The 23,205-nt window shown below is 38.2% G+C and overlaps 1 protein-coding gene across 1 annotated transcript in view; it reads left to right on the forward strand.

Annotated features, from left to right (window-relative positions):
- The first annotated feature begins 339 nt into the window (after nucleotides 1-339).
- Nucleotides 340-23,205, forward strand: part of LOC104076174 (chromosome unknown open reading frame, human C11orf74) — a 23,005-nt gene continuing 139 nt past the window's right edge. Inside the window, exons 1-4 of the mRNA XM_009576944.1 lie at nucleotides 340-442; nucleotides 13,829-13,986; nucleotides 15,444-15,515; nucleotides 15,942-15,996. Coding sequence (XP_009575239.1) covers nucleotides 340-442; nucleotides 13,829-13,986; nucleotides 15,444-15,515; nucleotides 15,942-15,996 — 388 coding nt within the window. The remainder of the gene's footprint in view (nucleotides 443-13,828; nucleotides 13,987-15,443; nucleotides 15,516-15,941; nucleotides 15,997-23,205) is intronic.

Raw genomic sequence — 23,205 nt, forward strand, 5'->3', positions numbered from 1 at the left:
ATGAGGGGGAATGAACACCACTGAGAGAGGCTGGCACTTCTGTGGCCCATATTACCTGAGAACATAAATTTCAGGCATAGATGATCACAGTCTCTCCCTTTGCACTTAAAATTACTATGTCCACTTGAATTTTGGGGGAAATGTTGTGTAAAGTCCCACTGGCAAGATCAGAACTTCACAAAGAGAGAGGAAAAATTTGACATTCTGATTCTCAGCTATGTGAATTAGGGACTCCAGTTAATTTGTTTTCTGCCTACAGATACCTACGGCTCTTTTCTTTCTATTGCAGAAGCAGCCTACCAAAGCAGATATACCTGTTCGACTGTCAAGGTGTGGATCATGGGAGAACAACTGTTAGACAACAGCATCCTTGATCAATTTATTAATAGCCATGAGCAGTCATATGAAGAGTTTCTAAAAACATTCACTTATCTTTTCAAAGGTATGTAACTTCCCAAATCTCGCATTAGAAATCGCAGCCAGAAGGGAAGGTAAAAAGAGAAGCAGTAGTATTTAGTGTCGTTCTGCTACTTACTTGCTTTGTGACCTTAGGCAAATCCTTGTGATGCTTTTGTTTCTCCTGTCAGCAGTGGGATCCCTAAGGACAACTTTCCTTAGCTTGGTTCACAGACTGCTAAGGTAGGTCTCTACGGGTGTTTAACCATGTTTTGCTCGCTTTAGGGAGGTGGGGGAGTGTGCACTATTTGGAAGGATAGGCTTTTCCTAAGTACGTCCTGCATTGTTTTGCTAGATAAGTTTTCATAAAAGAAGAGCCTAAGGAAACTATTTAATAGTACGAGATCGCCTAAGATTAGGGGTGTGCAATTTGGATACTTTCACAGATTTACTAGCGCAGCTGTGCTGCGTGTGTGCCAAGCTAACAGATAACTTGGATGAAGGCACATTAGGACATCAGATTAGGATGATTACGCTGAGAAGATCTCATGCTCTGCAGATGAAATAAAAGGTGGGGCTTAATCTTGATCTGAGCATTGCTGAATTACAGGCAGTTCAGATCTGGATCCAAATTCTGTAGCTCAGGTTCATTTCTTTTGGCTGTGTGAAGTCAGGTGCCATAAAAATAAATGTGAGCTACATATTACTCACTTACAATTCTTTTTACCACAGCTTTGCACTAAAAATTATGTCCTCATCTTATTGCAGAAGCACTGTATTTTTCAATTACAGCATGTGGCATGCTCCATTGATTGGCGCTCAGAAGTCTGTCCTGTCCTTGTCCTTCAGGTAGAACTAAGTGTCAAGTCACAGGCACTGAGCAGAAAACCAGTGGGGGAGTCAAAGCTGCCATAGAAATAATCTTGTGGCAACCTTCTGTCTCCTCCCAATAAAATATAGAAGAGAAAGGAGACACTGGGGGATGAGATAAGAGGATTGAAAATTAGGTTCTGGTCTTCTTTATGTATGATTGATACACTGGGTATAGCTCCTATCTTAGAAGCATGCTGCATATCATGATGCTACTTCAAAAAACCTCAGCGTGTATTTCAGTCACTTTCATTGTCACTATAGCATCTGCCACTAACACTGTATAAAAGGTAGAGCTTTAGCTGAATCAAATGCTTAGAAATGCAGTTTCCTATGCTGGCGTAAAAAAAACAACTCAGCTTGTTTTCCTCCCACCTTTATTTTCCTTTAAAAATACCCACAGGTCTGGATTGCATTATAACCTAATGACCTGCAAAAATTCCACTTAAAGCATAAGGCATTTTAGCATCAGAACAGTGCAAAAAACTTTATAAAATGTCACGTTCTTAGTTTCTTAATTTTGCATTTGAAAAATAGTCTTTTGGCTTTAATTTTTTTTTTTTTTTTTAAAGCAACTGTGATAGCTTAATAAGACTATCTGCTAATAGGCTCCAGAAATTTTCACTTTTATGTATGAGTTCAGATATTTACTGTGGAGATGTATTTGTGTTACTGTCAAGTAAAATCTGACCATTTTCAGATTACTTTTCTGAATTTGGCCTGATAGTGGTGTTGGTCTATACACTAAATCTTTGTACAATGAGCATTAATGTCAGAATTTGCAGTCCTGCTTAATTAGATATGGAGATGGTTCTTTGTATACACAAATAACCAAGCCCATTCAGTTGTGTGTGCAAATGTATAGGAGCTCTTTAAAAAAAATTCCTTGAAAAACATTACCATCTGGTAGATTTTTGACTGCCATGACATTGGAAACAGAAGACACAGGTATAACTGATTGGATCCCACTGATTTCACAGGATACCATATTTATATAAGACGATTTTCACTTGTGCATGAATTTGTACTAGCTCGCTAGTTGGGATTGCAAGGATATTTTCACCAGGAGTTTCTACATTATTCTTGAAAGCATCTCATAAGAATTTGATTTCCTAACTGTTGTGGTTTAACATGGCAGGCAGCCAAACACCACACAGCCGCTCGCCGAAACCAGGACACTAACTAATGTTTAGTTTTTCTTCATTAGTTGAATTTACACACAGTGAAATTGAAAAGAATATACCTTGAGTACAAAAACCCAAGCATCCTTGACTGTTCTGGCCTATCTAAAAAGAACCCTTTGAGGCTATAACTGTCAGCCTGGAGTAACCCCCTGGGAGTACATTAGGGTCTTCTGCTAACAGAATAGTTCCATTCTTATAAATACGGGAAACAGTATTAATGCATTTTTGCATTCCTGACTTTCATTGGCTTTTTAAGGATTGCGAATATCCTAATCAAGAAAATCACATTTTTAGAATGATGTCTTTTTATATCTGAATGTATGATATTACCTTTGGCTACTCTATAGAGTAAGAATCCTATTCTTCCTTGTGTTATTTGAAAAGATATTCTCTTAGCTTGAGTAGAACAAGATTTGGAATCAAAATAAGGTCCTTCTAAATTCTGTGTAATTTATTTAGTGATATGTGTGTGGTTTAAATAGCACACAGATACGTTATAACTTAGTTGGACCACAGAATCTTTGATATAGGAATTTAATCTTCCTGATTTTAGTATTCCTAAAAAAACAACGATTCTGTTCTTTAAAGTGTGCTTGGTGCTTGTGCTTGGTGAATGACTGTTCATAGGCTAATTGACAAGTAAATCCTATAGGAAGGCTTTTACCTCACTTCTACCAGATCTGATGGAACATGGATAAACATACTTAAATGTCATTTTAAAACTCTGAGCTCAGCATTTAAAACATATATACTCCAACAGAATATGACCTATATATCTTAAATGCATAATATTTAAAAAGTATGGGAGCGCTCCCTCCATAATTGGAAAAATTTTTAACCCTGTTTATTGATTCTGTAATGGATGGACAGTTGAGGGCTAGGTTAAGATTCTAGGAAGTCTCTTAGTTTTCCTGCGTACAGCATCCAAAGTGTGTTTTCTGTCAAAAGGATAATACTAACGAAATGAATAGATAGGTGAAAGGGCTGGTGAACCCATGGGAATATAATTTAGTAATTAGAGCACAGGTCCAGAAAGGTGAAATTTTTCGTGCTCGCTGTAAAGCTTTGCAGAAGTTTTCAGCATCTGGAAGAAAATGACCACCTCTTGTGCAAATCCAAAGCAAAGATATTGGTAAGAGGATTCATTTTATTAGTAATTTATTTTAATACATTCATTTGTGCTGCTCTTAGAATCACTGAATCCCCTTATGCTTAAACCAAGTTACGTATTTAGTTTTGTTAGTTTGTTCCTTTAGCTTTGAGTATAACAACAATCTGGTAATAAAACAGCTAACTGGCATTTGCTTTGAGGTTGTACAACGCCACTATGTTTTTTAAATGCAGAGAAAAATCTTAAAGAGTAATATCTTGACTGTAGTTGAAGAAGCCTCAGAAGAGTTGGATTTAAAGGAGTCGATGACATAGATTTCTGTAGATGTGGTCAATGAGTCGTTTCTTCAGAACTAAACACCTCCTAGAACAACTTTGGACAAAATCTCATGGAAATAGACCTAGTCCCCGCATTTTAAAAGAAGTGCCACACAGGGCAAGAGGCTTGCTCAAATCTTAGGAAGAGTGTTTGAAATCTGGTGGAGAGAACTATGATGTGCAAAATTAGAAGGCAGCATCTGCTCATTTTTCTAAACTCAGAGGACGATTGGGAAATTCACTGGAGCATAAAATATCTCCTTTGACCTTTGGCAAAAAATACAGAAAAAACAAAAAAAATGGTCCAAGCTTCACATTTTTCATCTAGATATTGAATTACTCCTCTCCCACTTCTAAAAATATAGGATCCTAGGTCAGTCAGCTGCATAGAAAAATGCTGCCATGAATAAAATTCTTATCCAAACCCAAGTTTAGATTCATATTTTTTCCATGGTCCTGGGCATTTGACCACTGGGATTAAATTCAGTCCATTCCTATAATTTTGCTCTATTTCATATACCTCACACTGCCTGGCAGTGCACTGAAGTCTGAGGACTTTGATCAGACCCATCTCTAAGCAAACTGAATCTTCGATACAATCTTCGTAGCCTCAGAGCTGTTGTTTTGATGCTTCTGTGCTGAGCGAGCTGTCAAGCGGAGGAAGTTGGAAGGTGGCTGACCACTTCTCTGCTTCCAGGTGGCATGCAAGAGCCATATTCTGTGTTGTGATTAGATTAATTTAATTCCCCAGTGAAAGCTGAGCAATTTAGTTCACAGTCCATTTGACGGTAGCTGTCTGCTTCCTTTTTTCGTTAACCACATTTAGGAAAAACAACTTTAAACTTCCTACATAAGTGTCAGTGGAGGCACTTTACAAATGTGAGTCTTAACAGCAGAAAGCATAGCAGAAAACTATATAAGAAATGACAGTAAATTCACTTTAATTTAAAAAATGGACCAGTAGGACAATGCTAACCCCAAGAGAAATTTGCAGCCTTCTTCCTATGAGTGAATTTGCCAATAAAAACAACTAGGCAGTTCAATAAAACTAATTAAATTAATCTGTCATCCCCAGGGAACTTAAACAGGGCATGAAATAGGGAAACAGCGTCAATTCAGAGCTTTTTATTGATGTGTTATGCTGGATCATTGGAAAGAATTGGTTGGGAGAAAAAATTTGCAATTTTCTATTGATCATAAATTCGGTAGCTATCTCTATGTAACCTTCATTCAATATAGTATACAGTCAAATATCATACAGAGCCCTTAAATGTAGAAAAAACCCCAGACATAGGGATGGAAACATAGTAGATTATTTTTGAAATAATAATAGCTGATCTGTTTTCCGGATATTTGTTGTCCTTAGATCTCAGTGGTATTTGCTATGCAAAGTGCTTCATCTCCATCGTATAGACAGAAAAAAATTAGGCATAAAGAGGGGAAATGACTAGTGTTCGTTTGCACAGTAGTTCACTGGCAGCGCCAGATAGGGACAGAGGCATGCGGACTCCCAGAAACTTCGACAGCCCTTGAACAATAGTGCTTCCCTAATAGCAATTCTTTGTTCTTTTCTGTGATGCCTTTATTACTAAACAGTTTCTAAAGATTGTTTCAGCTGGAAAAAAATGTATTTTCATTCTGTTGCATAACTCAGATTTTCTAGAGCGTAGAAAAGGGAAATATTTAGTAATTTTGCTGTTGATACTTTGATAGAGATTCTATCCTATAGTGGCATATTGGCTCTGGTTGAATTGTGTAGTGCTATAAAAAGCAGTAACACAGAATGAACTCTTGCTCTAGCTCATCACCTTGCCTTGAAAGGCATTGAAGTGTGCTATATGCAGCTGTTGGCTAAGTTTCATGTCATTACAGTGAGGCGAGGAAGCACTATTAGCCCTCTTTTCCAGATGTGGAAATGACACAAAGCAAATAATGTCAGAGATCAGAGCCGTGTAGTGGCTCAACAGGGCAATCAGAAACAGAAATCAAGTGACCTCACTTCCAATTTAGTGCTGAACTCTTTATAGAATTGTGTGCTTTTCTGTGTCCAGTATAAAATCACATAGAAACACCTAATTTCAAGAAAGTAGGTATTCGTCGTTAAAAAAAAAAAAATCAGGCCTTTTTGAAGATGCCTTAAAGTCTTAATTATAATATCCAAAATCGAGCATTTTTGAAACTCTGAGGCTCTCTGACATTTTATTAATTTATTCCTACCTGCTGTAATCATTTTATGATATTATTTGTTAAGAAAGGAATACTTTGTATGGAGATGTCAGATGCTTTTAATTATATACAATTCACTTGTTTCTTACGGTGCTTATCTACTCACCTGCTAATGCTGAATTCTTCTAGAATGCAAGTACACAGAAGGTTTTCAAGATCAATTCTGTCCTGATTTATTAGTATATCACCTGCTCTTTTAAAGTGCTCCCAACATATGTATTTAATGTAGTTTCCTTGTGCTGAGGATGAATTTAAGCACATTTGTGGTTGCTTTGACTGTAAAAAAAAAAAAACCAACCAAGTGTAACAAACACAGCGCTTATTTAAGTAATAAACTCAAATACATTCTGTTTCTTTTAGCTAAGGTTCAAAGTATGGCTCAGCGTAGGCAAGACTCAGGAAGAAGTATGGAGTTCCTGTACACTGAACTAGTATTCTCCCATTAGTTACTGTCTAATTTAAAGCTTTTCCTAAACTATCCCTCAAACACAATTTCTGAAATGTAACACTATTTGCATTCTGTAAATGATAGTGTAGATTTTCTGAAGGTGTCAGAAGCAGGCCCACCTTTATCAACTTCTGGAAAAAGTCTTCCAGCTTTTAAGTCCTGATACACTGTCAAATTATAATTCCAAAATACTATCAATTGTACAGCCTGTGCCTTTACAAAGCTGTTTTTTTCCCCCACCACATAAACACTCTTTATTGTTAGAACTAGACATCTGATCTAGTATGTTGGCATTGCTTGGTAGTGATAGATACCACTTGATCCCTGGTAGATATTAAGAGGCATAGTTCCCTTAATAGGACTCTGCTGGTTAATATCAGCTGAGGATCTGCTCTAAGATTTCTGTCATGGTTTTCTGAATTTTTTGAAGTTTATTTTTCATCATCACCTGTTGGAAGAAGTAGGATTTTGCTCATGGCAGGCTGCTGAAATGGTCAAGTGCACATTTGCCTTGTTATTTAACTGACTGCATTGTAATATTCAAATGGAGAAGGTATCCGGCAACAGCATTGTTGAACCGTGGAAGAATAATACGTATTTTTAAATGATCAGCTGGGGTGAATGTGCTATAAACAGGAAATATTGCCCCTTTTCTAACACTGACACTATCCAAAGCACGACAGAGACATATCGATACAGATAAACACTGTATAAAAGCAGAACATATAGATTCCATTCAGGAAAAAGGGCGAGATGCTGATACAGTAAAAGAACAGTTAAACTTTTGAAAATTAAGAGCTGAGTTAGTTTTGAAGAAGTATTGCTGTACATTAAGCTAAAGCAGACGTGTGAGAGTGGCTGAAATATACTTGAGACTAGCAGTCATTCGTCTTTCCGCTGAAGGAGCACGTACAAAAAAAAGTCCTTTCCTGTCTGATTTTTAAACATACTACAGTAAGGGAAGTATCCAAAAATGGCAGTCAAAGGTAATAATTGGGACTTAAAAGTTTACCCTTTTAAGTCAGAAATCGTCTCACTGAAGTTACTTGGCCCGGTCCATGGAATATGTATTTATCCTAGCTGAGGACATGGTGTAGTGAAATTCCCTTAGGAAATTGGCCTTACTGAGAAATGAATCAGCCCATATTACCAATTATAGTAAAAGCTGACCTTTTTTGAAGGGGAAAAAAAAGCTAAACAATACTTTTTGCTGATTATTTGTCATTTAACCAACGTAAGATCAAAGACATTAGGGGAAAAGGCTGCACCAGCTTAATCTCTGTTCTGGTGTAAAGAGGAAAGAATTCCATAGGCATGAGTGACTTACACTGGGGAAATGCTGCAGTGAAGGAAAGGGGATTCAGCAGCAAAAATGCCCTTGTTAATCGGAGGTGAAGTGTAGAAACGGAAGACCACAATGTTTGACATATTGGACTTTCAAGAAGTGTTACAAACATTAATTTGCACACTTAGGCAAGTAAGTTGTTATTTTCTCTGCTGTATAGATCAAGTTACTTTGACAGAAGATTTCTGCTTGCTCAGTGCTACTGCGAGATCACTGTCATCAAAATTAGTAACGGTTTTGGTTGAGTGAGATTGGAATGGGACTTCAGGAATTCAGATAGTTACGGGATAGACAATTCAGATGCTGAGGGTTGGCACATACGATATAGTATCTATGGAACATCCACTGCCTTTTTGGGTGGCAGCAGGAGGCTAGGCAGGATGCCCTAAGACTCTTAAAACAGCACTACATAACAAAGTTTACGTGCCTGAATTGCACCTGGATTGCTTTTACTTATGCACAGGCATATAGGACCCTAATACTGAAATCCTCCAGTTATTTACTGTATGGGATACTTGGGCTTTTTGTCATGATAAACTGCATGGATTCACAGAGATTTAAATACATGGAAACAGGAAGATAGCTTGAGAATGTAAATCAGAGCAGATTTTCTAGGCTAAGTAACTTTAAAATAAAACACTACGTTCTGTTCTCAGCTGGGCAATATACAAGCAGAAGGAGGCTGCAAGTTTTGATTGTGTTACTGCAGAAAATCTGGGAGCTGGTTTGATTGAATTATTAAAAAGAAATAGAAGGCTTTAAAAATTATCTTCCCAACAAATTGGATTTTCGGCCTTGAAATTTGTTTTTTCCTCTTACAGCTTGGCATTTAGGATAAATGAACTCAGCACCTTACAACGGTGTACACAGTTGCAAATACGTAAATAAAGGTACTTCTACAGTATGTTACGGTCTTTTGAATGTCTCAAAGTGATGTTTTATGGAAACATTTCAGTGACAGGGTTTGTTCTTGTTTTAAAATGTGGCTGTTTGCTGATGCTGTGTTTGAAGAATGGAGATAGTGAATGAACATGAAATCTGTACTTGTGGCTTCTGTGCAAGACAGTTATCATGCTACTGTGAGTAAAATTATTTTTTGTTCAGGAGTCCTGCACAAAGTCACTGTATTATTTGAATCCCAGGTTTTCCATCAAAGCATAACTTGGAAGGGATTTAAGGGATTCACAGGCCTTCTGCTGGCCCTCAGTCCAGCATTTTGAGGACAAAGAAGTAAATTGGAACTTAGAATATTAGCTTTGTTGTTTTTTTTTTATTTAGTAGTTAAAAGGGGCCTGTTTCTCATTCTCACCCAATTTTTATTTTTGGAATGAATTCATTGACCTGAAAAAAGGTGGGAAGTACCTGGTAGTTTGTATTGTTTTGTCCCAAGCCCAAGTGTATTATCCCAAGCCAGGTTTTCTACAGCATGTTACTGATTGCTGCGTCTGGTCTGGCTTTGAAATGTTTCAAATGACGAGACTTTTATCACTCTTCTGGGGCTACTATTTCATCTAACAGATTTCACTGACAGGAAGTTTTTCCTGATAATCCTGGTAGCTCTCTTCTCTGGCTTTGTGATAAGTGACTCCATTATTCTTTGAAATACGTGGGTGATCAGTGGACATTTTCAAAAGATTCCCTTCCAAATTGGAAGACAAAGAGAATTTTAAACAATATAAAGGATAGATAGCGGGAGAGGAAAAAAAATATCAAGCTGGATATACTTTCTGATAGAAATATGTTTCTGAAGTCTGCAACATACTTTTCAGACACACACAATTATGATGGATACTACTCTTGAGAGACTCAAATTTACTTTTCTAAGCTGGCTTATTATTTCATTGTTAAGGTACTGACAGTGGAATTTCTAAAAAGTAAGACTGAAAAACTGTCTGCAGAGTAAATATGTGAATCTTTCCATCATTTCAGCCTTCTTCTTCTGCTACTTTTTGTTGTGTTTGTATCCCTTATTTTGGACTTTTGTCACATGTTGTAAAGGCCAGTGTTGTACATCTGGGTCTTGGCAGGTTGAGAACTGTGACTGTGAATAATAAGTCAATTATCGCTTAGTTAGGGGGAAGGCAGAGTGATCCTCTTGCTGGCTTGAATGTGATCCTTCCTCCTTCCCCTTCTCTTTCAAAAGTAAGGACAGAAGTGATTGAAATACAGAACACTGTCAAAGGAATACAGCTGTGATATTTCTCTGCAGATTGTAGTTTCTTTAAATTTAGAACAATTTATGTGTGTTGTTTTTAATAATATTTTTTAAGATCATGACTGTTACTGCTTCAAGAGAGCCAGTTATGTGATGCATGCATTGAGAAATTATAGGTATCAGCAGTTACTTTGGACATCTGAAGGTGGATCTTACTGGCCCTGAGGGACTGTGCTTGAGGCTAGCAACGTCATGTTTGATTCATCTCCCCCCCTCCAATTTATGTGGCATAGCCTCATTATGCATGTGGTTGCATAGCTGATATTCTGTCCGCAGCATGCATTTCACAACTGCTTTGGATTGCTTAGACTTTTTTCTTTTCCTTCTAAATTTTTCTTCACTTGCAGTCATGAATCTAGTATGACATTGCAGTTGTGAATGTTTCATCAAATGTAATGTTTAATATTCTATAACCCAATAACTCTGCAATGGTCTTAACCAGAAAAAAGTTTCTGACAGCAGTTTATGACGGATCTCTTAGGAAAAGGCATAGGCTTCTAGCTGTAGTCTGGGGTTGGTAAATGGCACATAAATACTATGAATGCACTTGATTTCTTACTAGCTGATTTATTCTATCTAGTTTTTTAACTGTGACAATAGCTCAGCCGTCCAGAAAATATATAACCTAATAAAATAATTTCGTCAGCTCGTGTGTACTGTCTAATTATAACAGCCCAACTATATGTCATAGGCCTTTTGATGCTAAAAGTGATATTAGTTTATTTGGAGAATTCAGAACCTATATTTTGGAGAAGGATGATCTGATTTATATCCCAGAAAAATGACCAAAGTGGTATCAGAGATAGGCATGGGCTTGTGCAGGAATATCGTGTTTCTTTAGAGCCTTTCAGCTGTATGAATTATGTTGCTGATCATTCCAGTTGATGATGCCTTTTGTCTCTCTGTTGATCTGGCTGAGAAAAGTGTATGGCTTCCAGAAGCTTCTTCTCACTTGTCATACATAAAGGCTCCTGATGTGCACGGGGAGGATACTGGGTCCTCAGTCCCTATTGTTACCCTATAAGCCTGCACATGTTTGGCTGCATAATTTGCTAATACACACATACCTTAAAATATATTAATATTCTTTTGTGGCTTGTCGGTCTTTAATATCAAACTTGTCAGTTCTTAGTATAAAACAGGAAGTCCATCCTGTTTTACCACTACAATAACACAAGATTGAAGCTTTTTGAGCTAGTCATCTAGTTCTTCCTATGAAGCAGGGTGACAGTAAAAATATCTTCAAATAGTGGGTGACCATTTTACCTGTCAGGAATTTAAAAGAGGGTTTCCTGTGTAATACTGCTTCATTTCCATGGCTTCAAAAAGAGAGTGTGTAGGAAGATGCCCATATGTACTGCTACTTTCCAAATATTGTTTTAGGAAAGTACTTGCTAAAAAAGCAGGGAGAAGCCAGATGTCGTATCAAGAGACCTGGGATTTAGGAATTATTTAGAGGATCCATCTGTAGTCTGGGCATTAAAATCTGTTCGCTAGATTGCTCTGGTCTGGTGCAATTTACTTGCTATGAACCTTGACTCTTATGAGTGTGGACTTCAGGTTATGCCCAGACTGCCAGCCCTTTCTGTGTGTCATAGTAACTGCAGCACAGAGCTGTCCCTGGGGATTAATAACTCTTTGGTGGATGGCTCAATGTGGTAACCCCAAGGGCATCGTTAAAACTCTCCACAAGAATTACTTCAATGCCTGTAACATATAATTATGCTTTAGAAATGCACTGCAGTGTTTCTTATTGTTACAGAGTAGATTTTTCAAACTAAACCCGAGAAACTCTGTTAAATGAGCATTTATTTTTCATTAAGAGCATGTGGTGTGAAGTTCGTTTGAATTGATTGTCCTATAGCTGCTCCATATTTGATAATGGGACTTTTAAAATAAAAAGACCTGCATTTTTATTTTGGCCATGATTAGTATATTTTTTGCCATGTTGTAGGAAAAAAAACTATTCAGCATGGGTTTGGAAATCCACACTTCCATGCACATACTTGTCCTGATCTGTAATCAGCTCCTAGATCCAGTCTGTACTGTTGAGATTTCATTTGATGATCACCTAGCTCTATCCTAATTCTGCTGGCTGCTCCATGCCCCATGGACCTGGCTGGCAGGACAGTCAGAAGCACTAATAGTTGTCTTAACTTTGCTCTTGTTGTCCAAGGAGTTGTTAAAGGTCGGAAAGATGTCACAAGCTATCATTGAAAGACTCAGTTCTGTTTCTGAATACTTCCCTGTTTTCAGTGAGGGCCCAATTAGCCACTATTGATGTATAAAATAAACACGAGAGAAGTTATTCCAATCTTCTGTCAATGCACTGGCAAAACATTTTTCCAGACTGTCTTTCAAGACCAAAGGAATCCCCTAAGGGAACAAACCCTGCTTAAACATCTGTATTTAATCTTTAATCTCAGGACATAAAACTTCTAGCAATTAAATATTACTGACGTACTGCTGTTTGTTAGTCTGATCCCAATAAAAAAATACTTACTCGCAAAATTTTCCCACCCAGTCAGATTGCTGATACAGGGAGGAAATCAAATCGGTAATAAGCTAAGTCAAGAGCATACTATAGTTGTTAAACACTGAAAGCAGCAGTGCCTAAAGAAATCAGCTCAAATGTGGTGTTTTGCTAACTAAAGATACAGGGGCTAGGTTATAGGATCTGTCAGTGCATCTCATCACATGGTCCTGGACTGGTGGAGATTCTGGCAGTGGTGCCCATGGACACCCGAGAGCTCTGGGGGTGCTGGCCCTGGGCGGACTCACGGCCAGTATCAGTATCAGCTCTGACAAGAACTGCTGAGGCTCACTTCTATACTAGACAACACGGGCGTTTGCTCTAATGGTTGTGAGGTTCACACACAGGGCACACGTTTGGGCTGATAGTCAGTATAAACAGGATGATACCAAGATATTGAGGTAGAAAATACAAGAACTACTCAATTTTTGGACCAGATCATCCCTGGACTATGATCAAAATCAGAGTCCTTTCTTGTGCTTGGTAAGAAGCATCGGTTAGGTATGTGAAGGAATATGTGCACTTGAACTGCTTAAGATATCAAGTGATTTTGTGAGCACAGATCTCACATAAGCACAGTTGCTGGACTTTTAAAACTAGACATGTAAGTGTTGGGAGTGTGTGTTGGTGTTGGGGAATGATACCTAAATGTACATCTAAAATAGCTCTACTGGGTGCGTGCAGTTGCTATGGGGTTTATAGTGGTGTCGCAAAGAAGAGACTCTCTTCATATGTGCTGGTGTTTGCAGTGCCAGGTGAAGGCATGGGCACAAATGTTATGTGCCATTTTGTGCAGCATTCAGAGAGCATTTAAATGAAGTTTTTAAATAAAAACTAAGGTGTAACCTTACTTACTGTCTTGCTTTTTTGCCTATTTTCAGCTCTTGGGTTATTTTATCAAGTTTCCTGTATATTGCATAAGCTTTTGAGACAATGAATTCTTCAATATTGAGGAGTAGTTGATACTCTGTGTATCACCTGAACTCACTTGAAGTTCAAACTGCATATTTGGTTTTATAATAACAATTGCAAAATACATGTATATGATGCACATGGAAGCTCTGAGCATGAGAGGAAAAGTGAATGTGTAAAATAAGTCAATATTAGATCTAATGAAATTCACGTTTTTCTTTTTCTTGGATAGTGCATTATGTTATCTGATCTGGTGTGATTCTCATTGCAGAGGAAGAGGGGAAGACAATTCAAGGAAGTAAAGTGGACTCCCTAAGAAAAACATTTTCTACTTCTGAATTATCAAACAGAAATAAACAGGATGGCTCACCTGGAAGAAACAAAGAAATATGGGTGTCTCTTCCACCACAGATGCCAAATGAGAATGAGGTAATGAGTTAACATTTGTCCATATGGACAAGCACCACATTCAAACAGATGAAAATACGGGGAGATATACTGTCCAAATGTTAGAGGCTACTGGTATTTACCCCACCCGAGGCAAATATTTAAAATACTACCTAAGTGTGTAATGCTTACAGAGGCACCTGCAGGGATCACGTTTGGCAGTGGCATTTGCTCTACTGAAGAGCTGCCATAATCTGACTAATAAGTAAGGCACCCTGCAAGGACCTTTGTAATGCTTTCACTGAAGACTGCAAGTTAACAGTAGAGGTTGCCAAAAAGGAAAAAGTCTTGAGAGTATGGATGCCAGCATGCATGCCAGCAGATTTATTTTGTTTCTTGGGGATTTTAGCAAGTACTGAATTATGTGTTACTGAAGCTAGATTGCTTCAGCTACCTAAAGTAAACAGTAGGCAGGCCAGAGGCATTTTTAATCTTCTGAAACATATAAGATTAGGGATTTAATCTGTAGGGACAGGAAAACAACAGACATCATCTGGAGAGAGCAAGATGTAAATCTGAGTCCACTTGTTAAGAGCTTCTGCCCGCCTGCCTGAATAACAAATAACTAAGCTGTGATCTAGCCTGTACTAAAAAATTCCCTTCATTGAACTTTTTATTAAAAAAGAAGTAGCGGGTCATTTTATGCAATACATAGAGCAACAAACTTAAGTGCCTTCAAATGATGGACCTGACAGGCCTCAGTCAAAGAGCACGAGCTGTCATTTTTCTCCCTGCTAGCACATGCCTTTGAGGTGGAACCAAGCAAGGCTTTTAAAACAATCACATTCTGTCAGTTGATTGTATAATAATAATGACAAGAATCTTTTTACCATTTTTCTCATGAAGAGTATGGTTGCCTCATTGGGATAGATTGCCTTTGGGTGTCTTACTTTAGCCACTTTGAATTAGCTTTCTGCCCCATAAAGCAATGTGCAACTTCCATTACCCTTTATTTAATGGAACATCTTAATACTTGTCTTTGTTGCTACAGAAAAAAAGTTTCAAGCATGGCTGCACATTTTTGTCGTATTAGCAGTTTAAGAAACAAATACAGTAATAGTAGAATGAATCAGAAAAATTGCTAGCGTCGTAGCAGGAGGAGGCTGTAATGCAGCAAGTTGGCCACTGTAACCTTTAAGCCTGCCCCGAGGAAAGGAAAGAGGGAAAAAACTGCTATTGAAAACAATGCTTCTGTTCTAAATGCTGCTTTTTAGGTGTGTTATGATTACTTGCACCGTTGTTCCAATTGATTCAGCCTGGTCTTGTGTAGGATTTCAGAGATTTACCTGCATACGTTCTATTTTCAGGAGCATTGCATTCAATTTTTAAAAAATATTAAATACACCATAAAGAATCTGTATGTGTAAAACAGTAGGAGCTTTGACTGTGATTTTGGTTCTGCTTCATGCATATAAGTATTTCTACCTATCTATCTACAGACGGTGATGAATGAGGGCTGGAAAGCTAGTGGCTCTAATGGAAATGATCTCAGTCTGTCTGAAAAAGTGAAGGTGAGGTTTTCTTTGATTTTCTTCAAAGTGGGGATTATGAGTAGAACATGACTGATTTTTGCCATATGCAGTGAGCTTGCAAAACTGCAGAGTAACTTAGCGTGTATCTTTTTCCTATGAAAATATTTTACTTCTCCATCTTCCCACTAAGTTCCTGAAAAAGTTGCTGTACAGCTTGAGCTTCTTTCCCGTCACTGTAGTTGATATGCAGCAATTTTGGCAGCAATTCTTTGCCTATACTTAAAAGTATTTCCTTTGGGTTACACATTTCAAAGAAAATTCATATGCTTTCTTGGAAAAATGCAGGGGAGAATGGAGAAGATGAAGGATACAATGTAATGCTTTTTTGCTTTGCTCTAGGTTGTACTATAAGAAATGGTATTAATACTTTTTAATCTATTTTCCAAGTTGGGTTTTTTATGGCAGGTGGACAAGTACTTAGATTTGGAAGATATAGACACAGATGAAGAGACATACACTGGTAGGTCCCGCCACACCTTCATACTCACTATCATTGTCTGTCTTTGGATGACAAAACACGCACGTGTATGGACATTGTTTAAAGCACCATTTCTCCTCTAAAAAACATGTTCTTTCTCAGTTCTTCTATTGCTAGAAAATTCCCGAAATTGCCCAAATTCCCCAATTAAAGTACTCATTTCCTCACTCTAAGAGGTAGCGAGATAATAAATTATAAGGAATATTTATTATACTGTGTCCTGTTGAGCAGGTTTTTTTTTCAAGATTTTTCTGAATTAGAGAACACTTCTTGTTAGCAATGTTTTTACATTTTTCTGCACTCCTATTTTTTATTGAAATTTTGATTACAAAAGTTTCTCCACAAAGTAAAGTTAAGCTAAGAGAGAATTCTATAAAGTGGAAATAGTTAATGAAAATGTTGTCCCTACATATTAAAATGATTTCATCCTGGGCTTAAAATACATGAGACTAATTTTGAATTCACAGTGAACTTCTTTGAGAATTCCAATCATGAGCATTTTGAGTTGTGTTGAACTGTTCCATACATCTATAATAATTTTAACTCTCCCACCTCTAAAAAGTGAATAGAAACCTGGTGTCCATAGTTATTTGTCTATCATAGGTGTTTGTGTGGTCTTTATTACCACCAGAATTTACGACCTTTTGGTGATTAAATACATTTTCCTCATCTATACCTGTGACTGCATAAGGAAACCAAGTCACACAGATTAAGGGATTTGCCTAAGGTCACTGGAAGAAGCTGTTACAGAGCAGGACTTTGGTCCTCAGTTCCTTGGTTATTGCCATTTGATTAGTCTGTCTAATCTGTTAAAGATGTGATTAGTCTTTTCTTTCTGTATGTGCAGAATTCCTATGAAGTCAGAGGGCTTAGAGACTTCCAGTTGATTAATATTTGGAGCTTGGCTGTAACTCACAAGAAAATAATAAGCCAACATAAGTCAGGTTTACAGCAAATACTCTTTCTCCAACCTGGGCGTTTCAGGAAGGAGGCAGTAAGATACCAGTCCTGTATCATGAACAGGCATCAAAGATTTCTTTTGAGTGCAGTGTTCATATGTGCCCATTTTTCCCTTTGTAGGACATTGTTCTGTGTTTATGTCTTTAATTCTGGTAATATCTATTAAAAAAACCTGGGGCTCACTTTAGGTGGAAGCCTAAACCCACATTTCACTTGTATCATAATGAAATGAGAACTGTCTATATCTAGTTCATGGAAGTATTGTTAGATATCTCTAGTTCCAAACAGGCCACAAATTGGATGATGAGAAATAAGCCCAACACTAAAATACCAAGCAGGGCAGTGAGAGAAGAAGAGCTCTGCCAGAGCTTGGGGATAGCTCGCCACTTTCTGGACCATGCCAGACCTTGCCTCTCTCCAGGCTTTTCAGTCATTTCTGTGTATTTGTGTGTGTGCAAGAGTAAATGTTAATCACATACATTTAGAAACCCCTAGTAAAACAGACTGCATTTGAGTAAGATGAGAATTACAGAAATGATCATCTGCTTGTACTGTCTGAATAGCACTATATGCAAGCCACGGTGGGAAAACCTTTCAATTAGTGCTTTTATTGGTGATTATAAAAACAATAAACATAACATTATACCACCACTACTGTAGATTATCAGTGTGCTAACTACTCGCTTTTTACGTGACATTTGGTTTGGCTTTCAATCTCTGCTCTCCTCAGCTCTTCCCACGAGACAGCACTCCCTGCACAGCTCCCTGCACAGGCTGCCTCAGTGCAGAAAGAAGCCGTATCAACCCCTAAGCAATCAACAGTGCTCACTAACAACATTAAGCATTTAGATTGTATTTTATAACACTGAAACGCTGCATACCCAGAAGCTAATTATTCCTTCTAAACTCCGTAACGAAAGTGATCAGCATTCGAATTTATACCTGGGAAACCCACAGCCTGGGTCTTGCCAGGGCTTCTTCAGTGGAGATCGTTGTTGAGTCAAGGTGAAAAATTTCCCCTTGACTCTTAAGTGCAGAAAATAGGACTTACAGTTTGATAATTGTCTTACATGTTGTGCTGGTTTTGGCTGGGATAGAGTTAATTTTCTTCATAGTAGCTAGTACGAGGCTATGTTTTGGATTTGTGCTGAAAACAGTGTTGGTAACACAGGGATGTTTTAGTTACTGCTGAGCAGTGCTTACACAGAGCCAAGGCGTTTTCTGCTCCTCACCCCACCCCATCAGCGAGTAGGCTGGGGGAGCACGAGAAGTTGGGAGGGGACACAGCTGGGACAGCTGACTCCAACTGACCAAAGGGATATTCCATACCATATGACATCATAATCAGCATATAAAGCTGGGGGAAGAAGGAAGGGGGGACGTTCGGAGTGATGGCATTTGTCTTTGCAAGTCACCGTTACGCGTGACGGAACCCTGCTTTCCTGGAGATGGCTGAACACCTGCCTGCCGGTGGGAAGCAGTGAATGAATTCCTTGTTTTGCTTTGCTTGCGTGCACGGGTTTTGCTTTCCCTATTAAACTGTCTTTATCTCAACCCACAAGTTTTCTCACTTTTACGCTTCCGATTCTCTCCCCCATCCCACTGCGGGGGGAGTGAGTGAGCAGCTGTGTGGGGCTGAGTTGCCGACTGGGGTTAAACCACGACACATGTCAAAATCCACTTGATAGGTTTCATAATAAGAGAGGTATAATCTTAATCCTGTAGAAACCGTAGCAACAAAATGCAAATTCAAATATAAAATGGTGTTTCTTCTATTGTTTGTAATAATGAAGTAATATAAAATAATATCCCTATTGCCACCTTAAAAAAGGATTAATTCTGAGTAATTCCAGTTAGTTCATAAGTGAGGCAAAGTGTGACACAAATTTGAAAGACATTCTGTTGCTGGCCTTTTTAAATGCTGCCACCTGTATGTCAGAACAAATGATAGATTTAAGACTTCATATTGGCAAACCAGCGAGGACACTTAGTGAAAAATGTCATACCTTGCTAGTATAATTACAACAAGCTTTTATCTCTACTTGTTATTGGCAACAGTTCGGTATCTCCGTACTTCATTTAGCTTTAAAGGGCCGATCAGTTAGCTGAGTTAGCAACTGTACATTAATATAATAAATATTCACACTTAAGGGGAAGTGGGTCAAAGTTGACAGTGTGAAAAGCATGATAGAAAATAGGTGTTAAAACATCCGGATCAAACCAACGCTTTTTGGGAGATGTCCTGGAAAAACCATTCTAGTGGGGTTTTTTCTCTTTTTTTTTTTTTTTCCCAACTTATTTTCCTAAGTCCAATGTCTTTTAACGTGTGAATGAATACAGTTACTTCTTATAAAAAAGAAGCAGCCCATAGATTTGGCCAGTATGCTAATTCATTGTAGCCATTTTCATTAGACAGCACCGGGCTGAAAGCCTGAAACCAGGGCAATGCTTTGCATTGCGGGACTTTGGCAAAGTAAACCACGATTGGCAAAGTAAAATTGCTGCCCTAAGCCGTAGCTTTAATGCATCATGTAGAGACACCATGTGTATGGTGGACTGTTTAATCGCTCTTTCTCACTGAATTTAATCTGTAACTGTAAGTAGCTTAAGGCAACATTAGAGATGATCAGGCTTTCTCCAGGGATGGATGGAGAATGCCTATTCTATGTTTTGGCAACATAGGAGTCCTTTCCAAGACTGGTGACAAATCACTTGCTGCAGGGCTTGAAGAATAGTTAGGTAATAATAGGTAATATTTGTATAAAGTACAAAATATGTAAAAAGCATGTCTAGAGACCTTGAGTGTGCTATTTTTTAAATACAAGATAAAATTAAAATAGGACTAATGAAATGTATGGGTGAGGCTGCATAGGCGAGGATATCAGAGTCCTAATCCGGCTTGGAGCCCTGAGGTACTGTAAACGTATCTTTTCAAAGTCCCGGTTCTCTGTAACCCTGCAGAGGTTGAGGAGAACCCAAGTGACTCAGTTACTTTGAAGCTGGGGCCAAGCATAACTATTTGATTATTTAAATAATTCTTTAGGCAAATTATATCAATATCTGTTATTTTCTATAATCTATGCCTTTCCATTTACATTTTGAGCCTATATTAATGTCCGGAAAAATCAGGTTGAGGAAGAGGATTCAGAGTTAAATTATGTGTATTTTTTCAAGTATGGGGCTCCCCCCGGCTGGTGAATCTCTTTCTTTTTTTCTCCTCCAGTCTCTGCAATCCGTTTAACACTGCCTCGAGAGATTTCACACCAGGCAGCTCTTCGGGGCTAACAGCCTGAAGCCTGAGAATCGGAGGAGACAGCAAAATTTAGCTTTTAAGCTTTTTTTGTTATCACTACCTCCCTCCTCAGCTCCCCATCAACAGCATTTTTGTGAAATGTAGTGTCTGAAAGTGGTAAAACCTGTGTTAGTCTATTTATAGCTGGGCATCATTTGGCTACAGTAAAGCTAAAGATTTAGACAAGACTTTGTACTTCTTCACTCTTGAAAGTTCAAATCAGGGTTGTGCCAGTAGGTTCTTTTTTTCTATACTTATAATTAATGTTAATGGTACACAATGAGCAAAAAAACCCTGAACTCAGCAGTGTTCACAGATTTAGTAATCACTTTCTGTGGGTCTATCATGTGTGGCGGGGGAAGGGACTAAAGAGAAGAGAATTGATCAGTTGCCACATTTGCCCTCGTTAAAGCGTGCTGGACTTCAGTAAAATCATCGGAGTTCACTGCCGTATCATCCAGGAAGTTGATTCTTCATGGTATGAGGAGAGGTGCATTTCAAAATCTTTTCTCAGATTTTTGATATCGCTGCCTGCTCAGTTATCTCTATATATGGTGCCATTGGCAGTATCCAAGGCTTTCCTGTTGCTAATTAATCACCTCTACAGAGAACATAATTAGCAGCTTAATTAGGATCATCATCCGCTAGTGCTGTAGCATCAGCCTAAACCAGCTGTGAGGCTAGAACTTACAATAGCCTACAGTTCCTTAGGGAGCTCCTACTGAGAAGGAGGACTGTCAAAACTCCCTAATTTTTCTCGCTGAAGGAGTTTCTTGATTAAACGTTATCAGGGAAAGCAGCATTTACCGATTAGACTTTCATATGCTGTCACACAGCCAGGATAGAGAGACAAAGCTCATTTCTGGCATGTCTACTGGCAAACAAAGGTTGATTACCACATTCTTATGGGGTGATTGAAGGGAATTTGAAACGTTGTTTGCATTACTAACGAGCCTTAAAATAGTGGAATTGACATTCTAAGTATGACAAGCACTTCTTGCTAAAAGCAAAAATAAATTTCCTTCTGTTGTCCTAATTTTTAAGAGTTGTCTTTCTGAGCCATTGCCAGACTGTTGCATAACAGTGCTTCCTCCTCATCTCCTCTCCGCAGATTGGTCTGTTGGGGGCGGCGGGGGGAAGCTCTTAGTACAGAAATAATCAATGTTTATATCAGGAGGTGATACAAACCTCCTGATGTCCAGGCTTTCCTTCTTTCAGTGAGGGTATATATTTAGGGTGCAAGTTTGAAACAATAGCGGAAGACACCATTGCCTTTAAATAAGCATTCACATCTTCCTTCTGTCCTACAAATAGTTTTGACCCAAGTTACGAAAGATGGAAAAAAGCAGTTGCAGAGTATATATAGACATAGCATATATACCTGTGGACTGCACTGTTCTTTTCAGAAAACTTTCACATATAACTGATGCAGAATAAGATCAGATGCTATGCTGAGAACAAGTACTGAAAGCACTAAATGACTGGAGATAGATACAAGCAACCAAGAGAATAGGGGTGAAAACTGGAAACCTCTTATATGTGAATCATGAACCAAATGACAAAAATCCAGGAATGAGATACCCAAGGGATTGAATTCAGCTCTTTTTTAAACAAGATTCTACTTTACAAGTCCAAAGCCCTGCTGGCTTTGAAATAGTACACAATTCCCAGAAGAAAACTAAATGAAGAATTTGATCATGGATTTTTTATGAAGGCCTAGCTAGGAAATCATTATTTTCAAATGCAGATTTACAGGAGAATGAGAGGTCTGTAACTCCACTACTGTGGTAAAAGTGTGCAGGTGGAGATAAATCGCCACTTCTTCCTTTTCACCCTAGATCTATGTACCCTCTTGTTGGTTCCATTAACTAACATTGAAGCAACACTTTGAAAATTTATTCTGAGATTTCAAGAGGAAATCAAGCTACTAAAATGTAGTATAAAGCTGTAAAGAAACTTCTGTATCAGCCAGAAAAAATAGTAGGTAGATTTACATAATCTTTTGACTAAATTGCAAGACATATGGTCCCCTTAAGTTCCTTCATAAAAACATTGCTGAGACAAGATGGACACATCTGTGCTGTAGCAGAGCTGAGATTGATTCATGTTAAAAGATATTTCTAAACCTAAGGCATATCCTTCTGAGCCATCACAGAAAGCAAACCCACTGTTCCCAGTATGAATGTTTTGCTTGAGTATGTAAAGGAAAAGTGATTCAGAAAATCTATGCATTTGTGAACTGTGGACCAAATCCTGCCCGTGTGGAAAGGTTACTTTACACTGTTCCTGTGTCCCACATATGGGGAAGTCCTCTCAAGTACCTCTTTTTGGAAAGCTCAGGGAGGATCAAACATCCATGAAATATCCTTGGATAAGAGAGTCATCTGGCACACTGTAGTGGGGAATATTAGTACTTTTACCAGGTATTTTTACTTAATGTTTGGGGAGAGTCATGTTAAGATGCTTTGCAAAGATTCTTTATGTCCAATGTACAGGTGGTGAAATTCTAGCAAAAGAGAATTGAATGAGGCTGCCCAGCTAATCAGTGGCAAGACCAGGATTCAGTTTGGTATTTTGTAACTCCTACTGCAGACATCTCTGCTCAGGACCTACCTTCTTTGTTATGAAAGAGGTGTTCTCTGAGTTTAGGAGCGTCTACATCCAGATTTTTAATTCAGTGTCCTCAAGAAAGAAGAGCTACCTGTCTATTTTCAACCAAGTTTGATTTTTCCTTAGTGTAGTATATTTTATTATCTAGGTTTTAGCTCAGGATTGTGTGGATCTGTTTTAAAGATAGCTGCCTATATTATATATTATGCAACAATAAGTACAGCACACTTTGACTAACAAGCTTCTGCCTGTGTCTGAGCACTACAGGATTTTACACAGGATTTTGCTAATTTATACATTGAATGGAAGGGTAAAGTTGACTATTTTTT

This window comes from Fulmarus glacialis, unplaced genomic scaffold (assembly GCF_000690835.1).
Source record: "Fulmarus glacialis isolate BGI_N327 unplaced genomic scaffold, ASM69083v1 scaffold5244, whole genome shotgun sequence".
NCBI lineage: Eukaryota > Metazoa > Chordata > Aves > Procellariiformes > Procellariidae > Fulmarus > Fulmarus glacialis.